Below are 19757 nucleotides of genomic sequence, written 5' to 3' on the forward strand. Positions count from 1 at the left end.
CCCTGCTGAGACCTCCCCTGGAATATTGCATCCAGCTCTGGGCTGCCCAGCTCAGGAGGGACAGGGATCTGCTGCAGAGAGGCCAAGGGAGGCTCCAAGGATGAGGAAGGGACTGGAGACTGCCTGGGGAGGAGAGGCTGAGAGCCCTGGGGCTGTTCAGTCAGAAGGCTGAGAGGGATCTGATCAGTGCCTATCAATAGCTGAGGGCTGGGGGGCAGGAAGGAAGGGACAGGGCCAGGCTCTGCTCTGCTGCACCCTGGGATAGGACAAGAGACAATGGATGGAAACTGCAGCCCAGGAGGTTGCAGCTCAGCAGGAGGAGGAACTTCTGCCCTGGGAGGCTGCCAGAGGCCTGGAGCAGGCTGCCCAGAGAGGTTGTGGAGTCTCCTTGTCTGGAGCCTTTGCAGCCCTGTCTGGATGTGTTCTGTGTGCCCTGTGCTGGGCTCTGTGGTGTGCTCTGGCAGGGGGCTGGCACTGGAAGCTCTTTGGAGGCCTCTTCCAACCCCTGATACCCTGTGAGCCTGGGAAGAGATAGCACAGAACCTTCCCAATTATATTCTGGGTGATTTCTCAACTGGAAATGAGATTTATAACTGGCTCCAAGGTTCAAATGGGTCAATTGGCCAGGGGTAGGAATCTGCTGCCCAGGGAGGTGGTGGAGTCACCACCCCTGGAGGTGTTCACAAAAGGCTTGGATGTGGCCCTTGGAGCCATGGTTGAGTTGTCAGGAGGTGTTGGGGATTAGGTCATAGGTTGGACTTGATGACCTCTGAGGTCTCTCCAACCTGGCTGGTTCTGTGACTCTTGGAGTGGGGGTCCCAAAACTGAGCCCAGGTTGCAGAGCTGAGGCCTCCCCACAGCTCAGTGTGCAGCTGGGGGGCTCCAGGCTTCTCAGACCCTGCAACCAGTTAGCTTAGCCCATGAGGAATGGTCCAGACCAATCCAATGCAAACCAAAGCATCTCAGCCTCCTGAAGAGACCCTGAGGAGATTTTTGTGTCAGTTCCAGAGATCAAAATCTGCTCCCAGCACCTTCCTCACCCCCTTGGGGCTCATCTGGATGTCCCTCTGAAATCCAGAGTCTCTCCTGGGTCTGTTTGGTGTCTTTGGGAGTGCTTTAAGGTCTGTGCCTGGGGTTGCCCTGAGCCAGCTGCAGGACCTCCCATGCAGTCTTTATGTAGGGAGTTAGAGAGGGAACTGTGAGTGAGGAGAAGTCAGCTCTGGCAGGCTGCTTGCATCCAGGCCAGCTGCTGCTTTTTCCTGGCTAACTGCTCCCAGGGAAGGTTTCTGAGTCCCAGGAGGCACAGAGATGCTCTCAGAATGAAAGCAAACCTGGGTGGCACCTGGGGGTGGGTGGGGGCAGGGAAAAAGGAAACCCAGCTTATCTTTCACTGCTCCTCTGAGGGGAATGAAGGGATTGAGGGTGGCAGCAGTGCGAGGCAGAGCAGGGGATTCTCCTCTGCTCAGTGGGTGAAATGTTTATGGATGAGCCCTGGGAGGTAGGAATTGGTGCTCTGATTTTCAGGCAGCTTTGTGTTAGACAGGGGGGACTAAAAAGGGAAGAAAGTGATTCTGTGGCATTTTCAGATCCAAGCTTTAACCTCAGGCACAATTCAAGGAGGCAGAGAGAGGCTGAAGCAGGGGGAAGGTCTTCCTGGAGCTGCTGCTAGAGGGAACCTGCTCTGCTGTGGCAAGCAGGAGGAGTGGAGTGCAGGCAGCTCCATGGTGGAGGGATGAAGCTTTGCAGCCTGGATGAAGCCCTGGGCTGGCTGGGCCCAGGGAGTGGTGGGCAGTGGAGGTGGATGCAGCTGGAGGCCAGGCACTAGTGGTGCTCCTCAGGGCTCAGTGTTGAGACCACTTCTGTGCAACATCTTTATTGATGCTCCAACCCCCCCCCATGTTCCCCCTCCATGGCAGGGGGGTTGGAACTGGAGGATCCCTGGGGTCCCTTCCAACCCTGACCCTGATTCTGTGACTGATGAAGGCACAGAGTTGTGGCAGCAGGCAGCTGGCAGAGGACACCAAGTTGGGTGGAGAGTTGATCAGCACCAGGGCAGGGAGGCTCTGCAGAGGGACTTGGACAGGTTGGATCCACGGCCAGGAGGAGCTTCACCAAGGCCAAGTGCCAGGTCCTGCCCTTGGGGCACAGCAACCCCCAGCAAGGCTCCAGGCTGGGGGCAGTGTGGCTGCAAAGCTGCTGGCACCAAGGGACCTGGGGGCTCCAATGGCCAAGCAGCTGCAGAGGAGCCAGCAGTGTGCCCAGGGGGCCAAGAGAGCCAAAGGCCTCCTGGCTGGGCTCAGCAATGCTGTGGCCAGCAGCAGCAGGGAGGGGATTGTCCCCTGGCACTCAGCTCTGGCCAGCCCACACCTCCAGGCTTGTGTCCAGCTCTGGGCAGCTCAAGGCAAGAGAGCTGTGGAGGTGCTGGAGCCAGGGCAGAGCAGGGCAAGGAAGCTGGGAAGGGCCTGGGGAAGAAATGTGCTGGAGAGAGGCTGAAGGAGCTGGGGATGGTTAGTGGGAAAGAGAGGAGGCTGAGGGGAGACCTCCTGGCTGCCTCCAGCTCCCTGCAAGGAGCTTGTGGAGAGGCTGCTGCTGGTTTCTGCTCCCAGGTCAGCAGTGACAGAAGAAGAGGCAATGACCTCAAGCTGCCCCTGGGGAGGTTCAGCCTGGAGAGCAGGAAGAGTTTTTCCCCCTGCAGAGTGGTCAGGGCTTGGGATGTGCTGCCCAGGGAGGTGGTGGAGTGCCCAAGGCTGGAGGTGTTCAAGAAACCTGTGGCCATGGCACTTGGGGCTGTGTTTTGTTGGCCATGGTGGGGTTGGGTTGATGGTTGGCCTGGATGATCCAGTTCTGGAGCCTCTGTGCCAGGAAGGCTCTGGAGGTGCTGGAAGGTGTCCAGAGAAGGGCCAGGAGGAGGAGCAGAGGGCTGGAGCTGCTCTGCTGTGAGGACAGACTGAGGGAGTTGGGGTTGTGCAGGCTGGAGAGGAGAAGGCTCCCAGGAGACCTCATTGTGGCCTTCCAGGATCTGCAGGGGGCTGCAAATAAGCTGGGGAGGGACTTTGGAGGGTGTCAGGGAGGGATAGGAGCAGGGGGGATGGATCCAGCTAGAGGAGGGGAGATTGAGATTACACTTTAGGAACCTGTGGCCATGGCACTTGGGGCCAGGGTTTGGTGGCCATGGTGGGGCTGGGTTGGTGTTGGACTGGATGAGCTCAGAGGTCATGGCCATGGCCAGGGCTTGGTGGCCATGGTGGGGTTGGGTTAGTGTTGGACTGGATGAGCTCAGAGGTCATGGCCATGGCCAGGGTTTGATGACCATGGTGGGGCTGGGTTGGTGTTGGACTGGATGAGCTCAGAGGTCATGGCCATGGCCAGGGTTTGGTGGCCATGGTGGGGCTGGGTTGGTGTTGGACTGGATGAGCTCAGAGGTCATGGCCATGGCCAGGGCTTGGTGGCCATGGTGGGGTTGGGTTAGTGTTGGACTGGATGAGCTCAGAGGTCATGGCCATGGCCAGGGTTTGATGACCATGGTGGGGCTGGGTTGGTGTTGGACTGGATGAGCTCAGAGGTCATGGCCATGGCCAGGGTTTGGTGGCCATGGTGGGGCTGGGTTGGTGTTGGACTGGATGCTCTCAGAGGCCATTTCCAACCCAAAGAACTCTCTGATTCTCTTAAACAGCCACCTAAAGATCAATATTGGCTTTGGCTGCTTGTGCCCAGGGGGCTTCCAATGCACACAGGGAAACAACACCCAGAAAGAAACAAATCAAGGGGACTGAAAGATCAAAGCCTAAAGACCAAAGGCAAATGGAATTGATCTGAAAGCTTTGTCCTGCTTTAGTGGGGAGACTGTGTCAGAGGAATGAGGGAGAAGGGCTTGATCTGGGGAGAAAATTACAGACCTGAAGGTTTTGCTCTTCATTTATTGGGGTGGGGGGGGGGACCCCAAACCAACCCAACAAGAAGGAAACAAACAAAGGAAAATCAATCAGAGCTTTGTAGGAGAATTTGTAGCACTTGGCTGGGGCTCTGCTCTGGAAAACAACAACAGAACCCAAAGCAAAACAGCAAATACCTCTCTGGGTTTCATTTCTCTTGTACCTTGAGAGAGGAAATGCTGAAGCCCTGCAGAATAAAATGAGGCCCCCAGGAGGTGGAGCTTTGCCTCCTCCCTGAGGCTGAAGGAGATCTCAGCTCTGAAGTTCAATTTAAAACAGCAACAATAATAATAATGATGATAATAATGATCATGGTCATGGTTGTAGCCAGGTGGGGGCTGGGCTCTTCTCCCAGGCAGCCAGAGCCAGAACAAGAGGACACAGTCACAAGCTGTGCCAGGGAGGGTTCAGGCTGGAGGTGAGGAAGAAGTTCTTCCCAGCAAGAGAGATTGGCCCTTGGGATGTGCTGCCCAGGGAGGTGATGGAGTCCCCATCCCTGGAGGTGTTCAAGAGGAGCCTGGATGAGGCACTTGGAGGCACTTTGATCAGATGGTGCTGGGTGATAGGTTGGACTTGATGATCTCTGAGGTCTTTTCCAACCTGGTTAATTTCTCTTCCCTGCTCTCTCCCCTGTTCTCTTCCCTGCTCTCTCCCCTTCTCTCTGCCCTTCTCTCTCCATGCTAATAATGATAATATTAATAATGAATTAGAAGTATTGAATCTATTGAAGAAGTAATACCAGCTTGACATCATTCCTGCTGAGGCCACAGCTGCAGCTCTGGGGCCAGCTCTGGAGCCTCTGTGCCAGGAAGGCTCTGGAGGGGCTGGAAGGTGTCCAGAGCAGGGCCAGGAGGAGGAGCAGAGGGCTGGAGCTGCTCTGCTGTGAGGACAGACTGAGGGAGTTGGGGTTGTGCAGGCTGGAGAGGAGAAGGCTCCCAGGAGACTTCATTGTGGCCTTCCAGGATCTGCAGGGGGCTCCAAGAAAGCTGGGGAGGGACTTTGGAGGGTGTCAGGGAGGGATAGGAGCAGGGGGAATGGAGCAAAACTGGAAGTGGGGAGATTGAGATTGGCTGTGAGGAAGAAGTTGTTGCCCATGAGGGTGGTGAGAGCCTGGCACAGGCTGCCCAGGGAGGTGGTGGAAGCCTCCTGCCTGGAGGTGTTTGCAGCCAGGCTGGAGGTGGCTGTGAGCAACCTGCTGTGGTGTGAGGTGTCCCTGCCCATGGCAGGGGGCTGGGACTGGCTGAGCCTTGAGCTCCCTTCCAGCCCTGGCAGCTCTGTGGTCTGTGCCTCCTGGAGCTGTGTCCTTTAGTAAGGTTAATTCACTGATTGTGGATGAAGAGTTGCTTTGGGCTGGCTCAGTGTCAATCTTTGTCCCTTGAGGCTTAAAGGTTTATCCTTTTTTAGCCCAGCAGGACCACGCTGGTAGCAATCACCAATACCCCTGATTGATTGATTGATTGGCTGGGATCTATAGCACTGCAGCTCTGCCATTATCCTCTGCCCAGGATGCTGCTCTGGGGGAGTTCAGCTGAGGTGAGGTTTCAGCAGGGGCTGGTGCAGCCTTAGAACAAGAGGCATTATTGATCCCCTCTCCCTGCCACACTTCTGCACACTGCAGCAAGCAGACAAATTTGTGCTTATTGGCTAAAAATAGAGCCCCAAGTATTAATAGAATCAGAGAAGTTGTTTCTTTTCATGGGCTTCATGGAATAGCTTGGGTTGGAAAGGACCTTCAAGATCATAGAATGGGTTGGGCTGGAAGGGAGCTCAAGGCTCAGCCAGTCCCAGCCCCCTGCCATGGGCAGGGACACCTCACACCACAGCAGGTTGCTCACAGCCACCTCCAGCCTGGCTGCAAACACCTCCAGGCAGGAGGCTTCCACCACCTCCCTGGGCAGCCTGTGCCAGGCTCTCACCACCCTCATGGGCAACAACTTCTTCCTGACACCCAGTCCCCACCTGGAGCTCTGGGGCCAGTTCTGGAGCCTCTGTGCCAGGAAGGCTCTGGAGGGGCTGGAAGGTGTCCAGAGAAGGGCCAGGAGGAGGAGCAGAGGGCTGGAGCTGCTCTGCTGTGAGGACAGACTGAGGGAGTTGGGGTTGTGCAGGCTGGAGAGGAGAAGGCTCCCAGGAGACCTCATTGTGGCCTTCCAGGATCTGCAGGGGGCTGCAAGAAAGCTGGGGAGGGACTTTTGAGGGTGTCAGGGAGGGATAGGAGCAGGGGGAATGGAGCAAAACTGGAACTGAGTAGATTCAGTTTCACACCAGTTCAGGTTGCTCAGAGCTACATCCAGCCTGGCCTTAGAAACCTCCAGGGAGGTTTGTCCCAGGGCATCCTCCTGGAGCATTTGGCTGCTGGTGGCCTCAGCATCCATCAGGCAGGCAGGGGTGGCCAGGAGATTGGAATGTGCTGCCCAGGGAGGTGGTGGAGTGCCCAGGGCTGGCTGTGTTTGGAGGTGGTTTGGCTGTGGAGCTTGTGGCTTAGGGCTGAGCCTTGCAGAGCAGGGCTCTGGCTTGGCCTTGGGGATGCTGAGGCTCTGCTCCAGCCTGAGTGTTGATGCTGTGAGTTCCCCAGAGTTTGATGCCTCAGTGGCTTCTCTTTCCATCCCAGATGCCCTCCTGCAAGCATTGCTGCTGCTGCTCAAGCTGCCACCCTGTGCCCCCAGAGCCTCCTGGAGCCCCAGCTGATTGCTTTGCCCCCTGGATGTCTTTAGACTGCTTTGTTCCCCCCTCCCCTTCTCTCTCCCCCGCTCAGGACCATCCAGCTGCCCTTGTTTGGGCAGGATGCCTCATTTGCTCCTGGTCCTGTCACCAAACTCTCTCGGAGTAATCGCTTTGTTGACGTGCGAGGGGAGGCAATTATCGCAGCCTGTCTGAGGAGCTGTGAAAGGCTTTTATTAGCGCCGTGCTCAGAGATGCCAAACATCATTAGGCTCCCTTCCGAGGGGACTTCATAAATATGCTGATTGCCTCCCGAGGCAGTAAATCAAACAGGTTCCGGGCTGCGACACAGCTCGGTGGCAACCTCCCCCCTGCGTGCGCTGCGAGGGGACCTGGGCTTAAAGGTGGAGGGAGGGAACCCTGCCCCTCTGCTCTGCCCTGCTGAGCCCTCACCTGGAGGATGGCATCCAGTGCTGGGCTCCCCGGCTCCAGAAGGACAGGGAACTGCTGGGCAGGGGACAGCACAGGGCTGCAGAGCTGCTGAGGGGAGTGGGACATCTCTGTGCTGAGCAAAGGCTGAGAGGATTGGGGCTGCTTAGGCTGGAGAGGAGCAGCCTGAGGGGGATCTGATCAGTGCTGATCAATACTCCAAGGGTGGGTGCCAGGAGGATGGGACCAGGCTGTGCTCAGTGGTGCTCAAGGACAGGCCAAGGGCTAAGGGGCACAAACCTGACCACCACAAGTTCCATCTCAATATGAGCAGGAGAACTGCTGTAATTCAGGGCTGGTGGAGCCCTGGAGCAGGCTGCCCAGAGAGGTGGTGGAGTCTCCATCTCTGCAAACCCACCTGGATGTGTTCCTGTGGGACCTTCTCTATGTGACCTTGCCTTGGCAGGGGGCTTGGGCTGGGGGATCTCCAGAGGTCCCTTCCAACCATGGGTTAGTTGTTTAGGTGGTGTTGGATTGGTTGATGGGTTGGACACGATGATCTTGAAGGTCTCTTCCAACCTGGTGTATTCTATGTAACCCTGACCATGCTGTGATTTATCTTCTCAACCCAGCAGGACAGAGCCCTGCTTTTGGGATCACAGCATCACAGAGGGTTAGGGGCTGGAAGGGACCTCCAGAGCTCAGCCAGTCCAACCCCCTGCCAGAGCAGGGGCACCCAGAGCAGCTCACACAGAACACAGCCAGGTGGGGTTGGAATAGCTCCAGAGAGGGAGACTCCACAACCCCCTGGGCAGCCTGCTCCAGGCCTCTGGCACCCTCACACTGAGAAGAAATCCTTCCTCCTGTTTCCATGGCACTTCCTCTGGCTCAGCTTCCAGCACTGCCCCTTGGGCTGGCATTGGGCAGCCCCCAGCAGAGCCTGGCTCCAGCCTCTGGGCACTGCCCCTGCACAGCTTTAGCCCCAGCAAGGAGCTCACCTCTCAGGCTCCTCCTCTCCAAGCTGCAGAGCCCTCAGCTCCCTCAGGCTCTGCTCCTGAGGAAGATCTTCCACTGCCTGCAGCATCTCTGTGCCTCTGTGCTGGACTCTCTCCAGCACTTCCCTGAGCTCCTTCTTGAGCTGCTCAGAATGGGATGGGAGGCAGTGTTTGTGTTTTGCTTGGCTTGCCTGTGCAGCCTTTGCCTTCTCTGGCCAAGAGTCTTTATCCCAGCCCCTGATTTTCCTCTCTTTTACCTCTCCATGGCACTGCAGGGGAGCCTGAGAGTGGTTGGTTGGGGCTGTGCTGCCTGCTGGGGTTAAGCCAGGACGATTTGGAGCTTGTTTCTGTGCCTCAGGTGGGTGCTAGAGGCTGCAGAGGAGGTCTGGAGAGGATGATCTTTGCCAGGTTTGCTGAGGGTGACTTGGTGAAGGCTTCTTGCAGCAGCAATGTCGTGCATCAGCCTGGCTGTCCTCAGGCTGCTGTGATTAATGCTGCTGCAAAGCAGTTCAGCATCCCAATTCTTGCAGGAGGGCCATTTCTGCTCAGTAAATTACCTTGGGAGTGAGCCTTAATTCATCATTTTGCAGTTCCTCAGTCTCTGAGCCTGCAGAAAATGGGTGGTGGAGCCCTGGAGCAGGTTGCCCAGGGAGGTGGTTGAGGCTCCTTCCTTTCAAGGTGAGGCTGGGCAGGGCTCTGGGTAACCTGATCCAGCGGAGGATGTCCCTGCTGGGTGCAGGGGGGTTGGACTGGCTGAGCTTTGGAGCTGCCTTCCAGCCCAAACCATGCTGTGACTCCTTAATTGCTGTCTTCTGACTGCTTGTCCTTGCTTGCTGCTGGGTGGCTTCGCTTTCCCAAGCTGAGGAGCTGAATAAATCTCCTCTCAGGGTCAAAAAAGCCTCCTGTGGGGCTCAATTCATCCAGGCTTCACCTCTACAGCTCTCTTTGTGGGTTCATTCATGCCTAATGATGCTTCAGGCTAAGCCAGATAGGATGAAAACTGATTAGCAACAACTAATCCTGAACACCCCCAGCTCCCTCAGCTGCTCCCCCCCCAGCCCTGCTCTCCAGCCCCTTCCCCAGCTTGGTTGCCCTGCTCTGGACCTGCTCCAGCCTCTCAATGTCCTTCTTGACAAAGGGTCCCAAACTGAAGGCAGCACTCAAGCCGTGGCCTCCCCAGTGCCCAGCACAGGCTCACAGTCACTTTCCTGCCCTGCAGGTCAGACTGGGTCTGATCCTGGCCAGGATGCTCTTGGCTGTCCCAGCCACCTGGGCACAAGCTGGGTCCTATTCAGCCAGCTGAGGGCCTCTGAGGTTGCAGTCCTGTGCTGCAACACCTCTAAGCCTCCCATTCCTTCTCTCTGCCTCTCCCGTTGGGAAGGGGATCACAGAGTGGGCTGGGCTGGAAGGGAGCTCCAGAGCTCAGCCAGTCCAACCCTCTGCACTCAGCAGGGACATCCCCCACCAGAGCAGGCTGCCCACAGCCCTGGCCAGCCTCAGGAAGCTTGGGCATCGGGGAAGCCTTGCCAGGAAGTTTGCCACTGGGGAAGCTCTGGGGAAGCTTATCCAGGAAGCTTTGGCACTGGGGAAACTTTGGCATTGGGGAAGCTTTGGGAAAGCTTTGCCAGGAACCTTTGGCACTGGGGAAGCTTTGGCATTGGGGAAGCTTTGGCATTGGGGAAGCTTTGCCAGGAAGCTTTGGCACTGGGGAAGCTTTGGCATTGGGGAAGCTTTGGCATTGGGGAAGCTTTGGCATAGGGGAAGCTTTGCCAGGAAGCTTTGGCACTGGGGAAGCTTTGGCACTGGGGAAGCTTTGGCATTGGGGAAGCTTTGGCATTGGGGAAGCTTTGGCACTGGGGAAGCTTTGGCATTGGGGAAGCTTTGGCATTGGGGAAGCTTTGCCAGGAAGCTTTGGCACTGGGGAAGCTTTGGCACTGGGGAAGCTTTGGCATTGGGGAAGCTTTGGCATTGGCGAAGCTTTGCCAGGAAGCTTTGGCACTGGGGAAGCTTTGGCACTGGGGAAGCTTTGGCACTGGGGAAGCTTTGGCATTGGGGAAGCTTTGGCATTGGGGAAGCTTTGCCAGGAAGCTTTGGCACTGGGGAAGCTTTGGCATTGGGGAAGCTTTGGCATTGGGGAAGCTTTGGCATTGGGGAAGCTTTGGCACTGGGGAAGCTTTGGCACTGGGGAAGCTTTGGCATTGGGGAAGCTTTGGCATTGGGGAAGCTTTGCCAGGAAGCTTTGGCACTGGGGAAGCTTTGGCATTGGGGAAGCTTTGGCATTGGGGAAGCTTTGGCATTGGCGAAGCTTTGCCAGGAAGCTTTGGCACTGGGGAAGCTTTGGCACTGGGGAAGCTTTGGCACTGGGGAAGCTTTGGCATTGGGGAAGCTTTGGCATTGGGGAAGCTTTGGCATTGGGGAAGCTTTGCCAGGAAGCTTTGGCACTGGGGAAGCTTTGGCATTGGGGAAGCTTTGGCATTGGGGAAGCTTTGCCAGGAAGCTTTGGCACTGGGGAAGTTTTGGCATTGGGGAAGCTTTGGCATTGGCGAAGCTTTGCCAGGAAGCTTTGGCACTGGGGAAGCTCTGGGAAAGCTTTGTCAGGAAGTTTTGGCATTGGGGAAGCTTTGGCACTGGGGAAGCTTTGGCACTGGGGAAGCTTTGGTATTGGGAAAGCTTTGCCAGGAAGCTTTGGCACTGGGGAAGCTTTGGTATTGGGAAAGCTTTGCCAGGAAGCTTTGGCACTGGGGAAGCTTTGGGAAAGCTTTGGCACTGGGGAAGCTTTGGCACTGGGGAAGCTTTGGCATTGGGGAAGCTTTGCCAGGAAGCTTTGGCATTGGGGAAGCTTTGCCAGGAAGCTTTGGCACTGGGGAAGCTTTGGCACTGGGGAAGCTTTGGCACTGGGGAAGCTTTGGCATTGGGGAAGCTTTGGCACTGGGGAAGCTTTGGCACTGGGGAAGCTTTGGCACTGGGGAAGCTTTACCAGGAAGCTTTGGCACTGGGGAAGTTTTGCCAGGAAGTTTGGCCTTGCTCTTTGAGTGCCTCAGGGAAGCAAATCCAGGAGACCAAGGGAGAAGAGCTTAAAGTGCTCCTGTGCTCTGCACTTGGCTGCTAACCCTGCAGCCAAGAGGGGGTTGTCCTCCTTTCCTTGAAGCCCTTCCATCTCTTTGCATTACTTTTGCTGCTGTCTAAGGTCTTAAAAGCTCCCTGAGTGACAGAGATGGCCGGAGGCAGAGCCCTGCTGGGAGAGCTTTAATGTGCAGGAGGCCTCCCCAGCAAAGAGCAGGGCTGGAGCAGTTCAGCTGAGGGCAGCCTGCTCTGGGGGCTTCTAGAAGCACTGCAGGCTCCTCACCACTCCTTTTTCTGCTGCTTACATCCAGCTGGCATCCCTGGCTGGGGAAGGGAAGCTTTAGGTTGGGTGGCAGGAAACAGCCATTGACTCAACAGGCTGCCCAGGGAGGTGCTGGTGGAGTCCCCATCCCTGGAGGTCCAGAAACCTGTGGCCATGGCACTTGGGGCCAGGGTTTGATGGCCATGGTGGGCTTGGGTTGCTCTTGGACTGGGTGAGCTTAGAGGCTGTGGCCCTTGGGGCCATGGTTTGATGGCCATGGTGGGCTTGGGTTGATGTTTGGACTGGATAAGCTTAGAGGCTATAGTCCTTGGGGCCATGGTTTGATGGCCATGGTGGGGTTGGGTTGATGTTTGGACTGGATAAGCTTAGAGGCTGTGGCCCTTGGGGCCATGGTTTGATGGCCATGGTGGGCTTGGGTTGATGTTTGGACTGGATGAGCTTAGAGTCTATAGTCCTTGGGGCCAGGGTTTGATGGCCATGGTGGGCTTGGGTTGATGTTTGGACTGGATAAGCTTAGAGGCTGTGGCCCTTGGGGCCATGGTTTCATGGCCATGGTGGGGTTGGGTTGATGTTTGGACTGGATGCTCTCAGAGGCCATGGCCATGGCACTTGGGTCCATGGTTTGATGGCCATGGTGGGGTTGGGTTGCTCTTGGACTGGATGCTCTCAGAGGCCATGGCCATGGCACTTGGGTCCATGGTTTGATGGCCATGGTGGGGTTGGGACTGGATGCTCTCAGAGGTCTTCTCCTACCCAAAGAATTCTCTGATTCCATGATTCATTACCTGCCTGAGAGAGAAGGATGTGGGAGTGCTGGGTTGCTGGCTGGACCTGATGCCCTTGGAGGTCTTTTCCAGCCAAGACAACGCTATGATGCTATGAGTGTGAGTTCTGGAGCAGCTGACCCAAGGACCCATCCCTCTCCCAGCTGTGATTCCTCCCCTCTGTCCCCACAAACCTGAGCTGGCTGCGAGAGCTGTGCTGTGACTCGATGCAGTGTCAGGCTGCCCTGTAAACCTCTCTGGTTGTGTTTTCAATAGGTGCCTGTAGATGGACTTGGATGCAGCAGAGCCCTTCCCATCATCAGGAGGATCCATGCCTGCAGCAGCACACCCACAATAAAGAGTCAGAAGCCAGGTGGTGGAGGCCACAGGACCCCTCCAAGCTGGATCCCCCTGCCCCGCGCTAGGCGCTGGAGTTGTGCCTCGCTCGCCCTAGGGGGGGGAAGCCTTTGCCAATGCTCACAAGGAACTGCTTCTCCCTGCTGCTTTGGGTCCTGTTTGATGGAGGCCTCCTAACACCACTGCACCCACAGCCACCACAGCCTCTAGAAGCAGAGCCAAGGGAAGATGCTGCCCCGGGGCCAGGGCGGAGGTCGTCTGCCCAGCGAGTCAAACGCGGCTGGGTCTGGAATCAGTTCTTCGTGCTGGAGGAGTACATGGGCTCTGAACCTCAGTATGTGGGCAAGGTAAAGGCCTTCATCCCTTTCTTTCCAAGGGCAAAGGATGCAGAGGAGGCTCTGGAGGGGCTGGAAGGTGTCCAGAGCAGGGCCAGGAGGAGGAGCAGAGGGCTGGAGCTGCTCTGCTGTGAGCACAGACTGAGGGAGTTGGGGTTGTGCAGGCTGGAGAGGAGAAGGCTCCCAGGAGACCTCATTGTGGCCTTCCAGGATCTGCAGGGGGCTCCAAGAAAGCTGGGGAGGGACTTCTGAGGGTGTTGGGGAGGATTAGGACGGGGGGGGATGGAGCAAAACTAGCAATGGGTAGATTGAGATTGGCTGTGAGGAAGAAGTTGTTGCCCAGGAGGGTGGTGAGAGCCTGGCACAGGCTGCCCAGGGAGGTGGTGGAAGCCTCCTGCCTGGAGGTGTTTGCAGCCAGGCTGGAGGTGGCTGTGAGCAACCTGCTGTGGTGTGAGGTGTCCCTGCCCATGGCAGGGGTTGGGACTGGCTGAGCCTTGAGCTCCCTTCCAGCCCTGACAGTTCTGTGATCCTATGAAATGTGCTATAAAAGCCTACCTGCTTCTGCTGGGGCAAACCTCCTTCAGCTGCCAGCAGCTGCCTCTCTTCTTCCCTTTCCTCCTTCACCCTCTCATAGACCCAAGAGAGAGACAGTGAGAGGCTGCTGCTGGTCTTTGCTCCCAGGTCAGGAGTGACAGAACAAGAGGCAATGGCCTCAAGCTGCCCCTGGGGAGGTTCAGCCTGGAGAGCAGGAAGAGTTTTTCCCCCTGCAGAGTGGTCAGGGCTTGGGATGTGCTGCCCAGGGAGGTGGTGGAGTGCCCAAGGCTGGCTGTGTTTGAAGGTGGTTTGGCTGTGGTGCTTGGGGCTGTGGTTTAGGGCTGAGCCTTGCAGAGCAGGGCTCTGGGTTGGCCTTGGTGACCCTGAGGCTCTGCTCCAGCCTGAGTGTTGCTGCTGTGATTGGGGCTGAGTGCTGCCATTTGCTTTCTGCCTCTCCTCTCCCCACTGAAGACATTGCTGGGTTGAGTTTGGAACACTTGCTGTCTACCTCTTCAGGTTCCTCTTGCTTCCTGCTCTTGGGTTTGGATTGAAACTTCCTTCCCCAAAGAAATGGGAGCTCTGAGGTAGGGTTTTAGTGCACAGCTGGCTTGGAGTGGATAAAACAGCAGCAAAAGTAATAGCAGAGGGGTTCAGAGATGGGTTTGTGATGCACAGTTGCCTTTAATAAACCTGATAACAATAATGATGGAGGTGTGAGATGGGTTTGTGGTGCACTGCTGGCTTGGAGTGGATAAACCAGCAGCAAAACTAATAAGAGAGAGGCTCAGAGATGAGATTCTGCTGCAAAACTGACTTCAATCAAGCAAAAAACTGATAATAAAGCCAAAACAGTCACAACAAAGCCCCACAAATAACAACAGAAGGGCACCAAAACTAATACAGGAGGGGTTGTGATAAGCTTGAGATAAGTTTGTGGTGCACAGATGATTTGGATGGAAGAGAAAAACAGACATATTGGAGTTGTGAGATAAGGTTGGGGCCCACAACTGCCTTTAATAAACCAAATGATGACAATGTTGGAGCTGTGAGATGGGTTTGTGATGCACAGCTGGCTTGGGGTGGATGAAACAGCAGCAAAAGTGATAGCAGAGGGGTTCTGAGGTGGGTTTGTGATGCACAGCTGGCTTGGAGTGGATGAAACAGCAGCAAAAGTGATAGCAGAGGGGTTCTGAGATGGGTTTGTGGTGCACAGCTGGCTTGGGGTGGATGAAACAGCAGCAAAAGTGATAGCAGAGGGGTTCTGAGATGGGTTTGTGGTGCACAGCTGGCTTGGGGTGGGTAAACAGCAGCAAAAGTGATAGCAGAGGGGTTCTGAGATGGGTTTGTGATGCACAGCTGGCTTGGGGTGGATAAACAGCAGCAAAAGTGATAGCAGAGGGGTTCTGAGATGGGTTTGTGGTGCACAGCTGGCTTGGAGTGGGTAAAACAGCAGCAAAAGTGATAGCAGAGGGGTTCTGAGATGGGTTTGTGATGCACAGCTCGCTTGGGGTGGATGAAACAGCAGCAAAAGTAATAGCAGAGGGGTTCTGAGATGGGTTTGTGATGCACAGCTGGCTTGGAGTGGGTAAAACAGCAGCAAAAGTGATAGCAGAGGGGTTCTGAGATGGGTTTGTGATGCACAGCTGGCTTGGGGTGGATGAAACAGCAGCAAAAGTGATAGCAGAGGGGTTCTGAGATGGGTTTGTGATGCACAGCTGGCTTGGGGTGGATGAAACAGCAGCAAAAGTGATAGCAGAGGGGTTCTGAGGTGGGTTTGTGATGCACAGCTGGCTTGGAGTGGATGAAACAGCAGCAAAAGTGATAGCAGAGGGGTTCTGAGATGGGTTTGTGGTGCACAGCTGGCTTGGGGTGGATGAAACAGCAGCAAAAGTGATAGCAGAGGGGTTCTGAGATGGGTTTGTGATGCACAGCTGGCTTGGGGTGGATAAACAGCAGCAAAAGTGATAGCAGAGGGGTTCTGAGATGGGTTTGTGATGCACAGCTGGCTTGGGGTGGATAAACAGCACCAAAAGTAATAGCAGAGGGGTTCTGAGATGGGTTTGTGATGCACAGCTGGCTTGGGGTGGATAAACAGCAGCAAAAGTGATAGCAGAGGGGTTCTGAGATGGGTTTGTGATGCACAGCTGGCTTGGGGTGGATGAAACAGCAGCAAAAGTAATAGCAGAGGGGTTCTGAGATGGGTTTGTGGTGCACAGCTGGCTTGGAGTGGGTAAAACAGCAGCAAAAGTGATAGCAGAGGGGTTCTGAGATGGGTTTGTGATGCACAGCTGGCTTGGGGTGGATGAAACAGCAGCAAAAGTGATAGCAGAGGGGTTCTGAGATGGGTTTGTGATGCACAGCTGGCTTGGGGTGGATGAAACAGCAGCAAAAGTGATAGCAGAGGGGTTCTGAGATGGGTTTGTGGTGCACAGCTGGCTTGGGGTGGATGAAACAGCAGCAAAAGTGATAGCAGAGGGGTTCTGAGATGGGTTTGTGGTGCACAGCTGGCTTGGAGTGGGTAAAACAGCAGCAAAAGTGATAGCAGAGGGGTTCTGAGGTAGGTTTGTGGTGCACAGCTGGCTTGGGGTGGGTAAGCCAACCACTAATATATATAATATGGGAGGGTGAGATACGTTTGTGGTGCTCAAGGGCCTTTACTCAGAGGTTTGAGTTGGCTGTTGGGAGAAATTTCTCCCCAGCAAGAGCTCTGAAGCATTGGAAGAGGTTGCCCAGGGAGGTGGTGGAGTCACCAGCCCTGGAGGCAGCTAAAAGAGGCTTGGAAGTGGTGCTGAGGGATGTGGTGCTGAGGGATGTGGTTTGGTGGCAATGGCTTGGCAGCAGTGGTGGCTTTGTGAGCTCTGGGTGAGTGATTGGTGACCTCAAAGGTCTCCTCTAGTCTCCACAGCTGTCTGGTTCTGTGATCAGAGACTCACAGAGGGTTAGGGGCTGGAAGGGGCCTGCAGAGATCCTCCAGTGCAGCCCCCCTGCCAGAGCAGGGGCACCCAGAGCAGGTACACAAGGTGGGGCTGGAGCTGGGTGATCCTTGAGGTCCCTTCCAAGCCTGGCAGGTCTGTGATGATTTTCCTGCCTGGCTGTACCAAACTGCCTGAGCTTCTCCCACTCCCAGCTGCAAGTGAAAGCCTTGTCACAGGCTATTACAGCTAAGGAAAGTGATGAGGAGAGAGGGAAGAGCCAAAGGAGTGGAAGAGGGAGAAGAAGTGGGGCCACAGCTTTGGCTTTCATGTCTTGCTGTGTTGAGCTGAGGCTTTTTGTCTCTCTCACTTAGCTTTGCCTGCTGAAAAAGGAGGGGGGAAGGGGGGGGGGGAAGGATGACTTTAAAAGCTTTGCATCCTGGATGCTGCCTCAAGTGTGTGAGGCACAAAGCAATGCTGACAGCTGCATGTGAAGGTGTGAGGAGGAAGTTGGAGGCAGGGAAACACAAAACCCCCTTGAGGAAGCCAGGCTTGCACTGAATGCTTCCCTTTGCAAGCTTTGGCTTCCTGCAAGCTCTCTCAAACCCCAGAGCTGTTGGCTGGAGAGGTAGAGAGGAGCAACCTAAAGGCAGAGCCAGAGAGGGGATTCTGCTCTGGGGAGACCTCCCCTGCAGTGCTGTGTGCAGGGCTGGAGCCCTCAGCACAGGAAGGACCTGGAGCTGGTGGAGAGGCTCCAGAGGAGGGCCAAGAAAATGCTCAGGGGGTTGGAGCAGCTCTGCTGTGAGCACAGGCTGAGGGAGCTGGGGGTGTGCAGCCTGCAGAGGAGAAGGCTCCAGGGAGACCTAACAGCAGCCTGCCAGGACCTGAAGGGGCTGCAAGAAGGATGGAGAGAGACTGCTCCCAAAGGCCTGCAGGGACAGGACCAGGGGCAATGGCTTCAAACTGGAGCAGAGCAGATTGAGATTGGATGTGAGGAACAAGTTCTGCACCAGGAGGCTGCTGGAACCCTGCAGCAGGTTGCCCAGGGAGGTGGTTGTGGCTCCATCCATCCCTGGAGCTGTTCAAGGTGAGGCTGGAGAGGGCTCTGGGCAACCTGGTCTGGTTGGGGATGTCCCTGCTGAGTGCAGGGGGATGGACTGGCTGAGCTTTGGAGCTCCTTTCCCACCCAGCCCATTCTGCAAGTCCAAAGCAGCACTTTCCTTACTGATCTTGTGGCCTCCTTTGTTTATTGATGTAGTTAAGTAGCTGACTGTGGGAAAATAAGCAGCAGAAGATTGAGGGCAGCAACATCTCTGGGCTGTGGTCCTTCCAGGTGTGGGCATTAGATGAAGCATTTGGAGATGGAAGGAAAAAGAGGTTGTAGCCAGGAGGGGGTTGGTCTCTTCTGCCAGGCAGCAGCACCAGAACAAGAGGACACAGTCTCAAGCTGTGCCAGGGGAGGTTTGGGCTGGAGGTGAGGAAGAAATTCTTCATAGAGAGAGAGATTGGCCATGGGAATGTGCTGCCCAGGGAGGTGGTGGAGTCCCCATCCCTGGAGGTGTTTAGGAATAGCCTGGATGAGGCACTTGGTGCCATGGTTGAGTTGATCAGATGGTGCTGGGTGCTAGGTTGGACTTGGTGATCTCTGAGGTCTTTTCCAACCTGGTTGATTCTGTAACCTGTATCAAACCAGAAAGGAAGGATCAGGTTCTTGAGCTGTGCTCCCATTTGAAGAGATAGAGAAGGTTGTGGCCATTCTTCTGCACTGCAAAGGAGGTCACAGATCCAAAGCTCTGACACTCCACAGGCTGTGTTGGGCAAGAACTCTGCCATCAGAGTAGCAGGCTGAGAGCCAGCAGAGCAGCCCCCACCTCCCCCAGAAGGAGAACCTCCCCTGTGGGGCCAGGCTGAGGGAGTTGGGGCTGTTCAGCCTGGAGAAGAGAAGGCTCTGGGAAGGCTCTTCCAGCCCTCTGATCATCTTTGTGTGCCTCCTCTGGAGCCTCTCCAGCAGTTTGATGTCCTTCTTATGCTGGGGGCACCAGAGCTGGACTCAGCAATGAGGTCTCCCTCAGCCTCCTCTTCTCCAGACTAAACAACCTCCCTTCCCTCAGCCCTTCCCCACAAGCTCTGTGCTCCAAGCCCTTCATCAGCTTGATTGCCCTCTCTAGACCTGCTGCTGCCTCTCTGTGTCCTTCTTGTAGTGAGGGCCCCAAAACTGAACCCAGGACTTGAGCTGTGGCCCAGCAGAGAGGGACAACCACATCTCACTGCTGGGGCTAAAGCTGTGCAGGGGCAGTGCCCAGAGGCTGGAGCCAGGCTCTGCTGGGGGTGCCCAATGCCAGCCCAAGGGGCAGTGCTGGAAGCTGAGCCAGAGGAAGTGCCATGGAAACAGGAGGAAGGATTTCTTCTCAGTGTGAGGGTGCCAGAGCCTGGAGCAGGCTGCCCAGGGGGGCTGTGGAGTCTCCCTCTCTGGAGCTATTCCAACCCCACCTGGCTGTGTTCTGTGTGAGCTGCTCTGGGTGCAGGGGCATTGGACTGGATGGTCTCTGGGGGTCCCTTCCAGCCCCTAACCTGAGATTGTAGTTTCAGAACAGAGGCATTGGTGCACTACCTGAGAGCTGGCAGTGCTCCAGGAGCAGCTTTGTTCTGATCCAAAATTCACCTCTGAGGCAAATCTGTTGCTCCTTCAGACTCCTTGTGCTCCTGTTCACGACAAGAAGAGGTCTTGGAGACTCCAAGGTAGATCACAGCAGGTTAGAAGTAATCCAAGAGGATGCTCTGCAGGAATTTGCACTTAGCCCATTCAACCAGAGGAGATGGAGCTGCTCTGCTGTGAATACAGAATCAACCAGGTTGGAAGAGACCTCAGAGGTCATCAAGTCCAACCTAGCACCCAACACCATCTGATCAACTCAACCATGGCACCAAGTGCCTCAGCCAGGCTCTTCCTGAAAACCTCCAGGGATGGGGACTCCACCACCTCCCTGGGCAGCACATCCCCAGGGCCAAGTTCTCTTTCTATGATGAACTTCTTCCTAACCTCCAGTCTAAACCTCCCCTGGCACAGCTTGAGACTGTGTCCTCTTGTTCTGGTGCTGCTTGCCTGGGAGAAAAGACCAACCCCCACCTGGCTCCAGCCTCCCTTCAGGGAGTTGTAGAGAGCAAGAAGGTCTCCCCTGAGCTTCCTCTTCTCCAGGCTAAGGAACTCCAGTTCTGGAGCCCCTACCACAGGAAGGTTCTGAAGGGGCTGGAAGGTGTCCAGAGCAGGGCCAGGAGGAGGAGCAGAGGGCTGGAGCTGCTCTGCTGTGAGCACAGACTGAGGGAGTTGGGGTTGTGCAGGCTGGAGAGGAGAAGGCTCCCAGGAGACCTCCTGGTGGCCTTCCAGGATCTGCAGGGGGCTCCAAGCAAGCTGGGGAGGGACTTTGGAGGCTGTCAGGGAGGGATGGGAGTGGGAGGGATGGAGCAAAGCTAGAAGTGGGGAGATTGAGATTGGCT

The 19757-nt window shown here is 55.9% G+C and overlaps 1 protein-coding gene across 1 annotated transcript in view; it reads left to right on the plus strand.

The window, feature by feature from the left end:
- CDH12 (cadherin 12) overlaps positions 1 to 19757 on the plus strand; it is a 72585-nt gene that overhangs the window by 10120 nt on the left and 42708 nt on the right. Inside the window, exon 2 of the mRNA XM_054164250.1 lies at positions 12401 to 12828. Coding sequence (XP_054020225.1) covers positions 12598 to 12828 — 231 coding nt within the window. The 5' untranslated portion in view covers positions 12401 to 12597. The remainder of the gene's footprint in view (positions 1 to 12400; positions 12829 to 19757) is intronic.

This window comes from Dryobates pubescens, chromosome 9 (genome assembly GCF_014839835.1).
Source record: "Dryobates pubescens isolate bDryPub1 chromosome 9, bDryPub1.pri, whole genome shotgun sequence".
Lineage (NCBI taxonomy): Eukaryota > Metazoa > Chordata > Aves > Piciformes > Picidae > Dryobates > Dryobates pubescens.